The sequence below is a fragment of the Carya illinoinensis genome, chromosome 11, assembly GCF_018687715.1.
Source record: "Carya illinoinensis cultivar Pawnee chromosome 11, C.illinoinensisPawnee_v1, whole genome shotgun sequence".
Taxonomy (NCBI): domain Eukaryota; kingdom Viridiplantae; phylum Streptophyta; class Magnoliopsida; order Fagales; family Juglandaceae; genus Carya; species Carya illinoinensis.
Window position 1 is genome coordinate 38,253,687 of NC_056762.1, and position 13,259 is coordinate 38,266,945.

General features: G+C 34.4%; 1 protein-coding gene across 2 annotated transcripts; it reads right to left on the minus strand.

Moving 5' to 3' along the window:
- Positions 1–1,814: 1,814 nt before the first annotated feature.
- Positions 1,815–3,412, minus strand: LOC122280894 (AT-hook motif nuclear-localized protein 26). 2 transcript variants are annotated; one of them, XM_043091998.1, is made up of 2 exons: positions 3,260–3,412; positions 1,815–2,990 (listed from the first exon to the last, which is right to left on the minus strand). In XM_043091998.1, the coding sequence occupies exon 2, from the start codon at positions 2,931–2,933 to the stop codon at positions 2,043–2,045; it is 891 nt and encodes a 296-aa protein (XP_042947932.1). In that variant the 5' UTR covers positions 2,934–2,990; positions 3,260–3,412; the 3' UTR covers positions 1,815–2,042. The 2 variants fall into 2 exon arrangements, with proteins under 2 accessions (XP_042947932.1, XP_042947933.1); XM_043091999.1 differs by having other exon boundaries at positions 3,123–3,402.
- Between the last annotated feature and the right edge of the window lie 9,847 nt (positions 3,413–13,259).

Below are 13,259 nucleotides of genomic sequence, written 5' to 3' on the forward strand. Positions count from 1 at the left end.
TCTCTCTCTATATATATATATATGATCCCTACAATTTTTTACATATGCTTGAATGGAGCTTCTCTATTTGTCGTTATGGTATGGTCACCATCCTGCAAAACTTTATGGTCAATCAAATGCGCCATAAAAAAAAAAATAATAATAAAAAAATAAAAAATAATAATAATAATAATAATAATAATAATTAAAAAATAATAATAATAATAATAATTAAAAAAAAAAAAAAAAAAAAAAGGTTAAGAGGCAAATACGTGTGATTTCTGTGCTCTCCCCAAGATAAGTAACAATCAAAGACAAGCGATTTCTAGATTCAATGTTCATTTAAGATTTGGAACTTGTTTCATGCTAAGCATCATGAAGGAATCTCGATTGATAGATTCTGCAATTGATCCTGAAGATCATGCCACTGATATTGCAATCACCAATTGTGCCATTCCAGAAGAATATCACGCTGTTGCCTACATGTACTCAAGGAGAAGATCATGCCGGCCGCCTTCATTCACAAAGGGGAGAACATACTCATGTAATTGATGATTTCTTTGATTTTGTGAAGCAAGAACATGCACTTGCAAAAGAATTTGATTCTAAAAGAGTAGAACCAATATGAGCTGTAGTACTAAAGTAAACCAGTATAACACGGGGAAAAAAAATCCAATAATGAGATTATTCTGAACGAAGAAGAGATCTACAGGCTGTGATACGCAACAGCGACAAAAACATTAATTAACAACAAAGAAGAGGCCGCTGGGAACCAAACCGAGCGCAAAGGTAAAACCGAAAAAAATGCCTCACTTATACAGTAGTACTAGAACGAAGCATGATAATTGACTTGATCCAGAAACTGATCTCTATATACACAAAATCCATCGAGAGAAAAAGGTAATAAAACTTGATTGTGCAACAGAAGCAATAGTTGAATGTAGAGATCTGTTCAAAGATGAATGGATACGTTTTTTATGGCTGTAAGAGCAAGCATTTGAAGAAAAAGAATATAGCAATATTGTTTTCAAAAGGGAGTTTCAATACATGCAGAGAATCTGAACGGGCTTCCGCTTGAACCATTTAAACTTCGAAGATTTAAACTTAGCCCATCCCCGATTCCCTAAACCAGAGAGAGAGAGAGAGAGAGAGTATAACGCTCGAGGGCACTTTGTCGTCGTGGTTGGTGTTGCCTGCCTTGTAATAGAAGTGTTTTGGTGGTGTTATTTGCCTCGAAAAGGAGCTTGATCAGAACAGTGCACGTGTAAACCAGCACCCTAATATTTTCATGTTCCCATATATCGGAAACCCCTCATTACAACTCTCTAGAAAGAAAGAAACTTTTATGTGTAAACTCTATGCCCATACCTCATTTCCTTCTCGTAAACAGTCTGGCAATGTCACCCCCATTGAAACCTTCGGGTTCAATGAACCCTCCTTTGTTCTTATCGGTATCTCAGCAGATATATCATTCATAATAATGAGGCTACAAAAGCGCACATATTGTAATATAATACCTTTCTCTTTCTCGCTAAATGCTGCATAAAATATGTAGTAGTCCTTTTTTTTTGGCATAAAATAGTAGTCCTAGAGAAGTGGATTATATATGTATCGGACAAGTGATCGATAACTTGGGGAACTTTCTCTAGCGGATCGAAGGGACTTTTGTAATTGAGCGGCTACTCAGTGTGTGAGGGGACAATTGTAATTGTAGCTAGATGCAAGTGAGTACTTGGGTGAGAATGAGATCGAGATAATAGCTACTACATTTTCCTGGCTGCTCTTTTTCTTGTGCTTCTATTTTTTCTACTACACTAAACAAACTGCAGCTGCTATTTCATAGCATCAAACTCACTCCAGGAATCCATGAATTTAAAGTTCTTCAGTCATGTAAACACATAATCTGTTCATCAATTGCGAGTCAAAAACTAAACAGAAGAAACAATAAAGACCTGCAATGCTCGACAACCAAACATTCCTAGCTACAACGTTGGTGATATCTTTGTAAAGCTGAATCTGATCAATGTGAAAGTGAAAAACCTGGTAGGGCCTTCAATGACACTTCAGTATGGAGGGCGACCAGTTGCCCAGTATGCCTCAGCTGGCAATTGAACGGAGTTGAGAAGATTAGGCGGTAAGCCTTGAAAGAGAGGCGCATTGGCATCTCCCAAAAGCTGCTGCTGCTGACCAACCGCACCTGGGGACCCAATTGTACCATCTTGCATTGGCACCTGAGTTTCCTCCTCTTCTAGAGGAAGCCTTTCATATGCAGCGTTACTAAAGGAGGCTGCCATGACCACAACCGGCCCAGATGCAATTAGCGTTCCAACAACACTACCCCCCACCACCTGTCCTTGTCCTCCTGCTAAATATATAGTCAATCCTGTCGCAGCAGGTGGTGCTGGTGGTGGTAAGAACGACCCGGCTAGAGATAAGATCTCGAACCGACCGTGTAAAGTCACGATTGCACCGGGTGAGGCCGGCTGCCTGAGTGTTACATTAGTCACTGTGCCGGTCCCACTCATTATGCAGACCCCTCTCTGGCGTCTCCTTGCGAAGGTAGCGACACTCTCAACAATATCACACCCATCACCGATTTCCATTACATGGGTGCGAAGAGCATTGGCGCTGTCGCGTGTGATGATGATCGGTGGCTTGGGCTTGTTCTTGGATCCGGCTGGTCTTCCACGGGGTCTCCTTGTCATCTCTCCTTCTCCTGGGGCCATGACGAGTTCGTTGCCTTCACTGGTATTGATGTTATTGTTGCTGCTGCTGTTATTTTCATCACGATCTCGTTTCTGGGGCCGGTTTAGGCCACTGCTTCCGCTTTGCTCATCTTCTGAATTTTGTTGTTGTTGGTGATGAAATTGCTGTTGTTGATGGTGGTGTAGATGAAGATCTCTTGTGTGGAAAGGAGGGGGAAGAGAATGGCCATGTGCTGCAACTGGATCCATTAGTTTTTGAGTACTTTCTACCTTCTGTTCTTATCTCAAAACGCTCACTTCCTTAATCTAGATAGAAACCAAGCATAATTAGACCAAGAAATGGAAAGACCAAGGAGTAAAGGTTCTACAATTTTAAAAGAAGAACAAAGAAAGTGGGAGCACAAGGTAATAAACAATAAGATGACTTCTGGGTGTTACCCTTTTCTCGCTGTATGTGTTGCTTGCTTTCTTGTTTCTTTATCTAGTTTAATGAACTAAGTATTACTAGCCTTCAACGGAAAGGAGAGAATGAGTGGATTTTTGGTGTCATCCACCGAATTATCAGCGGAACTTACCATCTTTTAGGGGAGCTTTTGTACGTGTGACTTTAGTTTCTCCTGGTGGTCTTGTTGAGAGTTTTGGGAGAGATGAAGAGGAAAAGGATAAGTTTGGGGTTCTGATCTTCTTCTCGGGGATAGTGTTGGGTTAGGGTTAGATTGACAAAATAAATCAGAGATGGGTTTGGTTTCGGTAAGACTGCGTGCTCATGGGCGGTGGATGGGTCCCCACATATCTCTCTCTCTCCTTTGTTGATCTGTCAACGCTCCACGTTCTCTCTCTTTCTTGCATATATATCAGATCGAGCGAGAGGAAATTAATTTTTTAAGCTTTCTTAACTTCGCATGGGTCCAAATTACAATCTCCAAGCTCATTTGATCTTCAGCTTATAAACCACACTTCTCCTGCTTCGATCTTACAAATATGGTCACAATGTTTTCTACGCTCGATAAGTCTCAAATCTCATCAACCTTCCCCCCCCTCCCCTCTCTCTTTACCTCGTTATTTATTTATTTTTTTTTTCACATCTAAGATCCACGATTCTGTGTTTAAAGATATCTTAGATATGTACAAATGCTCTGTTCCAAAAACTCATAAACGAGCTATATATTCAATGCATGTTTGCAACAACTCTTAGAATTGTTTAATTAATTATAACACTACTGAAGAACTTTTAACAACATATGAAAAATCTGCCTTGCTGTAACCTTAGGACCACGTACAACCAGCTTATCTATGATCGCTTGGTAATTTACAAAGCAAAACTATTAATGAAGAGAAAACAGTAGATCAAACAGGTTTTAACAACGTACGTAGGAAACACATGATAAACGTGTTTACGTACAGTGGTGGTTGGTTAATTTAAGCGAAACAGAAACTGGGACATGATCAACGTACGAGAAGGACAGAGAGAGCAAGGTAGATCAAGTGCGTGCTTCAATTTTCTAGATGCCCCACATGCTCCACTTTTGTCTACAAATTGATCCATCTTTATCTCTTGAAGTCTAAAACCATAGCGTTATGGTCCACAAGATGCTTTTGTAAGGCAAAGAGACACGTGTTTGTCCCCCCGCCTTTTTCGGGTCTATTCATGATCTGAACTTGATGTGTATATATATTGGATTGGGTTGCCCTAGCTAGGTTAGTATTATATATGGTCATGACCAGGTGAAATTCTCGTTGGCTATCGGTCGGTAGCTAGGGCAGTTCATGATGGTATACGGAGCGTACATGACCAAAGGGGCGGGAAGAGCTACTGAATCTAGGTCAGTCAGTCAGTCAGTCATGACCTTGTCGTCGCCTTTAATTTGTAATGGGTAGTGATGGGGTTAGTTACTACTATATTACCATATTTATTACTTATAAAGTATTAAAAAAATTTATTTATTTTTATTATATTTTTCTTTAAATATTTTTTAACATCTTTAAACATTAAAAAAAATTAAAAAAATATAAATTTATTAATAGTTACTTATTTAAATATTAAGTAAAATTAAAAATTAAAAAAAATAAATACTAAAAAAATAGTAAATAAATAGTAGAAAGATAATAACCTTTATCATTTTCCATATGTAATACTGGTGAATTAAAATTCAGTACACAACGGGCCATCCAAGGACGTACTACTGTACTACCTAGCACTCTAAGAACAAATCCAAATACAAAATTATATACTTGAGATTTTATTTCAGAAAAACTCCAGCATTAAATTATATATTTTTGAGTTAACATAATAATTAAATACTATTTTATTATTATTATTAATTTTTTTCTTAAAATTAATTTTTTTATATATATTTTATCATTGGCATCCACTTCATACATTTGAAATTAATAATACAAATATAATAATAAAAAATAAAATTTATCTATATATTATATTAAAAATATAATAAAATGATAAAAAATATATAATATATTATAATAGAATGAAGGTAAAGGTGAAGGTGAAGGTTGTGTTGTGTTATTGAGAGAGGAAGAAGAGGAAAGTGTTTAGACTTGAGAGAGAGATCAGAGAGTGGGAGGAGAGAGAAAAATTAATAAAATAGCATTTGAATAATAAATAGTGCATCTACAAACATGTATTGACACTGTTTATAGAATCATAGCTATGGAAATATTTTCACATGCATAATTCAATGTAGTCAATTTAATGGTCTAATTATATAAATATGTGTTTGCATTTGCATATAAATAAACCGATGCATGTCAATGCTTTAAGGGGGCCAAAATTGCATTCTTTGAATTGAATTGATTCAGTTTATAATAACAAGAAATGATATTTATAATTGTAAAGTATACAAGTGTCATATAATTTTTTTTAAAAATAAGTAAATACGGGATCTACATAAAAAAACTAATTTTTTAATAGTAGACTCCACTCTTATAATTATGAAATTTGCTATCTAGCTGTCTATACTACACATTGCATTTGTTTTAATTTTTTTATTCCTATTAAATTAATTGAGTTCTTATACTCATTATCCCTAAACTATATTATATTCTTACTAAGGAAAAAAATAAAAAGATAAAAAATAAAAACATATGTACGGTGTAGATCAGTTCAATGATGAGTATAATTTTTCTATAATTATTAAACAAATTGTTATCATTACATATCCACATTTCTTGAGCGATTATATATGCACATTTAATTATATATATATATATATCCCCTCCAGTCGTGTGTTGCCCCGCGAGCCACAAAGGCAATTAAGCATTAATATTCGTCAACGTAGGCATTGGGATTAAGAATAATAATACGTATACGCACAACTGTTTTACAATCAGCCAAAATCATGAGCATAGTATTATTTTATTAAAAATATAGATTGAGATTTATTTTTTTAATTTCTAGTTTTCTATATGATTTAAAATTCAAATTTGGCAAAGCCGATTATTGTAAAATTGTTTCAATATATATATATATATATAATATGATCCCGATCGTCGCTATTTTGGAAACATATCATTTGTTTCCAAATGATCTACGTACATACTCTTGTGTACTTCACCCTAAGAGACATTATATATATATTTTTTATGTAGTGAACCATAGCGATCTGCAATCGATCGTTAACTGTCATTAACGTTACTGATCAGCAACATCTTATGGGGTAGGGCCATTGCTGCCACAAGGTGCTATATATCCCTTTTGGGGATCAGTAAGAGTTAATTGGAACTGGCCGGGCGCGCACCTTGACTTAAGCCTGTCTAAATTAACAGGATGATCAATCTGCCTCAAGCCTAAGTACATTCTTTAAAAGAATCAAAACTGAATGTCGATGTAATACCAATATAAATATAAATATATATATATATATACACATAAGTGAAAGAATGATGAAGGAATCATAGTTTGACTGGATAATCCAGAGTGTTTTGGGGGAGGGGGGTCGGAGGAATGAGAGTAAAAGACGCTTAAGAGGCGCTGACAAGCACGCAGAAAGCGCCAGTATTACAGGAGCGCTGGAGAGTTTGCTGATTCTGAAACTGAAAGAAAGACACTCGTATGACCCGCGAGTGCAAACCCATGCATTAAAAGATGCTCTTTGTCGGGCTCTCTCATGGCGGGCCCCCTCTACACACACTTCTTAGATCGATCTTTTGCACCACTCTTCAACATCCAAGCCTCTGTCCTCAAAAGAGCTGATCTTGTTATAAGCCAAGAAATAAGAACCCAAACTCGTATACAACCCTCCAAAGGCAACCAAGGATAAGAGACAGCTGAAATGGACTTAATTTTATGGTTAAGCATCCTAGCTAACTATTTCTTGGGCACTGCTGGTTTTCTGTCATCTAAATACATGAATCTCATATTGATGTTCTGTACATGATAATAATAATATTTTAAAAAAAAAAGTTTCTACCTTTCATTTTCTGGCCTACTGATTGTCCTCATCAGTGAATACGATCGATTAATTATTTGGTCATATGATCACAACGAATTATCAAGAAAAGCTCAGTAAAATATTACTCATGTTATGAAGTAATGAATCTATTAGATCACAAGGATGGATCTATCATCCATATCTCAAAGAAAAAGATTGTATGATTAATTTTGAGGCCTAAAGTGAAAGAGATATTAAGGTTGCGTTTGGTTTCTCAACTTATCTCATCTAATCATTATAATTTTTTCAACTTTCAATTTTTATCTTAACTCATTTCAACTTAATTCAACTCAACTCAACAACTAAATGTTTTTGGAGATAGAATCTAATCTTTCATGCATTGATTTCTTTCTAATCATCAGTTTAGAAATTAAAATTTGAATAACAATTTCAAGAAATCTTTCCCTCTCCTCCTTTGGAGGATGGAGACTGGATACCCTATCCTCATTTGGAGGTTAGAGGATGGTTATCTCTATTTTTATATAGTGTTATATTTTCAGACAAACCGGAATTGAAATCTCTATTTTTATAGATTCTCATATCTCAATTTTGTCATTAGAGAGCTTATAGAAGTTATAAAGACAATGCCCGTCATAAAAAATTTGTGTGTGGGAAAGTTCTAAATATATGAGTAGTTTGGCTTATAATATGAGTTTTTTCAATATTTATCAATCACACCTGTAACTTCGGTTTCATTGAATGAAATGAATTCTATTTCTTATATATAAAAAAAATTACTGATTATATATTAATTCTAATTTCTATTAGATATATTTGGTAAGGCTTCTGTTGAGTATTATTCTTACGAGATGAGCTAGCTTATGCTTATATTTAGAGGATTTTATAGTACATGACTCCACTTGATCTTTCGATTCTCTTATTAAAATAATAAAATTAAAAAAAAATAATTCATTGGTAATTAGCTTATCATTAATGATATATCTCCACTCACAGTCCATTTACTTTTGCCCATATCATGATGATGATGATGGAGCATTTTAAATGGTTTGGCGCACAATGTTGGCATATCATGGTGACCTTTTAACGAGGAGCTAGATCGATCGAATAATGGACTGGCTAATTGAACGAATTAAATTCAATTCATGCCTTTGTCTCAGAAATTTGTCTATTTAAAACTTATACTTATTAGCATTACTCGTATAATTAATAGTAAGTCAGACCTAACCCCAGTTGTCTTGAAGCTGATAGAACATAACTCTATAAATTTATATGATAATGATATTAGACTAGTATTCCCTTTATAAAAGAAAAGACCTCTTGCATGCCATGTTGGGTTAGAAATTTTGTGAAATGAATCATGGAAACATTAGTCAGTCTTCTGCTCATGTTTCAAATAGCAATAACCATGCATTATCAAGATCACTTTCGGATTCACAAGAGCGGATCATTAATGTCGTAGCTACTGCGAGGAGGATAAGGCTGAGGAGTCACGGATTGAGACCTCGGAATCTGCAGATTGAACAGCATGATGATCTAATGCGTTGAATACTATATATTTGAGATTTTTCCAGCCAGCACAGTCCTGATATGTAGACGTCAGGAATTTAGATGAAAGTTTGAAATTAATGAAGTTGATCAGGTCCACCATGGAAGGAAGGCATGATTCTACCTTGAGCTAGAGAGAATGAGTGTAGTATCCTAGACCATATATAATTAATATATATGGTTAATTAAGACATTATATCTTAATCTAATTTATCTCATTAATAATAAACAAATCAACCCGTCACCATCTCCATGATTTAAGCAATTAAATGCCATATTGAATTAGCAAGTCAATGCATGCGAGGCTAGCTAAAACAAGATGGAATAGAGGAATTTAAGGGAAGAGAGAGGGGGGGGGGGGGGGGGGGGGGGGGGGGGGATATAATTATTAATTAAGTAATTAATTAATTCAATTCCATCCCTGTGAAAGGCATCTATGACCTCAAATCTGTCTCGGGGTTGCATGTGTCGTTATCATCGGCCCTTTATTTCCGGCACTGGACTACTGTTGCAGTATATCAACGTACGTATAGTACAATATCTCATGTCTATGGGAAAACCAAATGATCCTTTCACAAGTGGGAGTTAATTAATTGTCATATATTGACAAGAGTATTGGAGCTATTTCTTAAATTTAGAGTCTACCTAAGCAAACGACAAACCGGGACACCTGCATGATTAATATTGGCAGTTTATCAAATTGGAATCTTTCATCATGGAGCCCTAGGCTTGCTAGATCATTGCGTGAAATAACATGCATTACCCAGTTTTCCTGCATTCATGTACGTGTCAAATTAAAATCCCGGCCTTTCACTTTGAAGGTTAGCTAGATAGATGTGAATTAGTCCTAGAACTAAGCATGCGTATCTTAATTTGTGTTAAAAGTGGTTGTTAAAGAAATAAAATCCATATTGATCATGTCAACTAGCTAGTTTAAAAACTCGACCATTGATCCAAAAATCTTAGGATTGTTGGATACTAATTTGGTTAAATCTTTAACTTTCAAGTCATAACATTCTACCATGCTTCCTAATCCAACATTTATGACGGCCCACTCTATCAACACTGACCTGGTGGTAACCATTTTCCTTTTGGCAGCTTAACCCATCAATCTATCAGTATTCAATGACTTAATACTATGCTCATATATAGTTTTAAAACATTTTAATCCAACCTATAGGTCACCCTCTCCGTGACTTAAACTTGTGACATGGTCTCTGCTCTGATACCAATTGTTAAAGACTAAACCATTGATCTAAAAACACTAGGACTGTTGGATACTAATTTGATTAAACCTTTAACTTTCAAGATCATAACAATTAGCTAGCAAGCTTTATAGGTACTTTGCTAGACTGTTCTTGAAATTAGCATGCATGCCGTCATAGTATTGAATTAGCTAGGTGTTGTTTGAGCTAATTAATCAAAACCATATTCTCCATTCTATATATATAATTTAATTAATTTGTACATATATATGAGTGAAAAGAAGGGTTATTATAATCATGATAAATTAAACAACTTAATTCATATTTCTCAGTCGTTAGATATTAGACTTTTAACTAAAGCAAGTGATAATTATATTAGTGAAATTATATATATATATATATGTTCAACGGAAATTCCTTGATCTAATCAAATAGATACTTTAATGAACACTTATCTTACCAATTCAAACAACGAAGTCCAAAGTCATGATCAACAAAATGATCATATATAAATATCAAAACCAGTAAATTATACGTATGAGCAGAAGATTTTGTTGACAAACTGGCCGGGATCGGAATATATAGCTTGATTTCTACTACTCCACATTGAGTACTCTAGATCAACTCCAGAATTCAGCTACAACATTAATTACCTCATGAACAAACTTATCTGGAATTGGGAATATTATATAGGGATTAATGATCATGTGACGCAGAGAGATCATGATCATCTAGCAAATTACTCCCTCTAGCCAGCAACATTAATTAAGTAAAGATAAGTAAAAAAATTTCGACAGTAATCTCGAGTAGTACTTGCCTGGCTACATGATGTCGATCTAGTTATTTTCTAGATGACATGCAATTTCGTGAGTTCTATTACAATTAGAATGTATAACTTTCATTGTCAAGCTGTTTTAGAACATGACTATTAATTTTCCCACTCTTCTTTTTCTCATTATCAACTGCTTTGGTTGATTTTAGTTACAAGATTTTGCACCGAATTCAGCGAACTGGAGTTTCCGCAAGAGTAGTGGAGGATCTCAAACTCATGATCATGTTTTGAGTGCTGCTACGTACCAGAGAATATGACTATATAATATCCTGGGCCAGGCTTATTTCATTATCCCCAAACGCACGTACTAAGTCCCATTAGCCGTCATGACTTCTCTCTCAGCCCAAGCAAATGACAGGAGAACGCAGGCCCGAGATGCCGCCGACTCGGAAGAACAACGAAAGCCAGAGATCATACGACTTCTCGATGTGCTACAGTCTTACGTGTTAAAGTTTCATCCAAATTGGAATGAACTTTATCGCTACAAGAAGAAGATTAAACTAGAGATCATCACAAACTTGGAAAAACTTTCGCTTCCTAAAAATTAAAGTTTGTCGCTAACATGTCAAAAAGAGAGAAAATTCTATCATATCAAGTTATGCCAGCATGCAATGCGAAGAGTCATATATAGACCATCCATATCAGCCCGTTTATAAATAGAAGAACTTTTTGAACTTATCTTAATTTGTTCAATTGATATTAACATAAGGATAAGCTCATTGTCGCCACATATTCAAGTATATATATACGCCAATGCAGTTGGTGCGTGGGTCATAAATAAAAGCGTTTGTAAATATTACAGATAGGACGAACATTAATTTTCTAGCTAGATTGTGACTCGATTTATACTATAACTATCATGCATTCTCGTTTTACACGAATAAATTAGAACTGAAAAAGGTACAAGTTTCATAACCATTAATTAATGCACTACGTACGTACATCTACCATATTATCATTTTTAATTGCTTCGGATTTGATTTAATTTTTTTTCTAAATAAGCAAATATCATTAAGAAATGGAAAGCGATCGAGGTACATATGGAGGGTGTAGGGTTTTTCAACAAACATCCATTATAACAATTAAAGCATTAAAGTGAAAAAGAAATTGAGTTTCGGGACCAAAAACTTGGTCCCTACCCATATCTGGTAAAAGAAGACACCATCTTATATTACGGTATTTTACAGGTTGTACAGTTGTGCGAACTATGATAACACTGATAGAAATGATGGTTGTTGTCTTGAAATGTTTTTTAAAATAATCTATATTTTCTTTCTCAAGATCATCTGTTAATTAGGAAAAATGAAAATATGGTAAGAAGATCAATATCGAACAGGCTAGATTGTAGCGGATTGAATTTCTTTACACTCGCTTGTGGCATGTGTGGTCCGCCGGTGATTGTGGGGTGGGGTGGGGTGGGTTTGATATGGAAGATCTTGAGTTTGTGTGTCGTGTTCGATATTCATTAATTAAGCACCCAAGCTAGCCAGCTTTATTATTGGCGGAACAAAGTAAGGAGGAACACTCTGATATTCCACTAAAAGTATTTTATATATGACATCACCTTAGATAGGTATTTGAAAATACAATTTCAAAGTCGATTCCACGTGGAAATTACGGAAATTTCAGATTTAAAGAAGGTAATTAATGGAGCCGCGCGCATGCGGAAATTATAGAATATATAATATTTGTGAAATAGGTACGATGCTATAATGTTTATAATGAAACGAGAAGTGCGTGTCCATAAAAATAAAATTTTATATTATAAGCTTCTGAAATTTAATTTATAATAAAATTATTTTATAATTTAACATATTATAGTAAATTATGTTAACTTATAAATTGATTTTTATCTAATTTTTTATAACTAAAATATTTTTCTAACAAAATAGTATATAGTGTAAATATGATTTTTATTAGGCTGTTGTATAAATATTGAAATGGCTTTATAATTAATATTTTAACTATATTATGTGTCAGTAAAAGTGCAGTAGTAGTATGCCATTGCATGCATAGACCCCAGTGGGAATTTGGACAGATCCATCTCGCCCAACCTTGTCACCGTCGACAGCGACTTCCACCTTACACGTACATGAGAGTAGTGGTGGCAGGCATCCGCCTTTTCTTTTTATTGAAAAGTGGCCGTGGATTAAAAAACCAAAAAAACAGCTGCATGCAGCCTCTACCCATACATAAAAAGAAAAAGCTAGCGAATTATATATGAGTTTTGTTATATATAAATATAATTATGTATTAATTTATATATTAATATTAATTTATTTATATTTAAAATTTAAATTAATATTATTTTTAATAAAATTTACTTTTTAATCAATCACATCACATTAGTATCCAGATTAATACACAATTAACTTACAACTATATTTTTCCATTATATATATATGCCTCGATGATGATCGATCTATTTTGATTTTTAATTGGGTGCAGTGCCGAAGATTAATGTGTTTAAAAATCAGCGTATTTATGTGTTCCGTTTCGTTACATAGTTAAGATGAAAAAAAATGTTTTAAATAATAATAAATAAAATATTATTATAATATAATTTTTTAATATTAATTTTATA

Bases quoted from the DNA above. Each gene is read 5' to 3' on its own strand.
- LOC122280894 (XM_043091998.1), bottom strand. From the start codon at position 2,933: ATGGATCCAGTTGCAGCACATGGCCATTCTCTTCCCCCTCCTTTCCAC.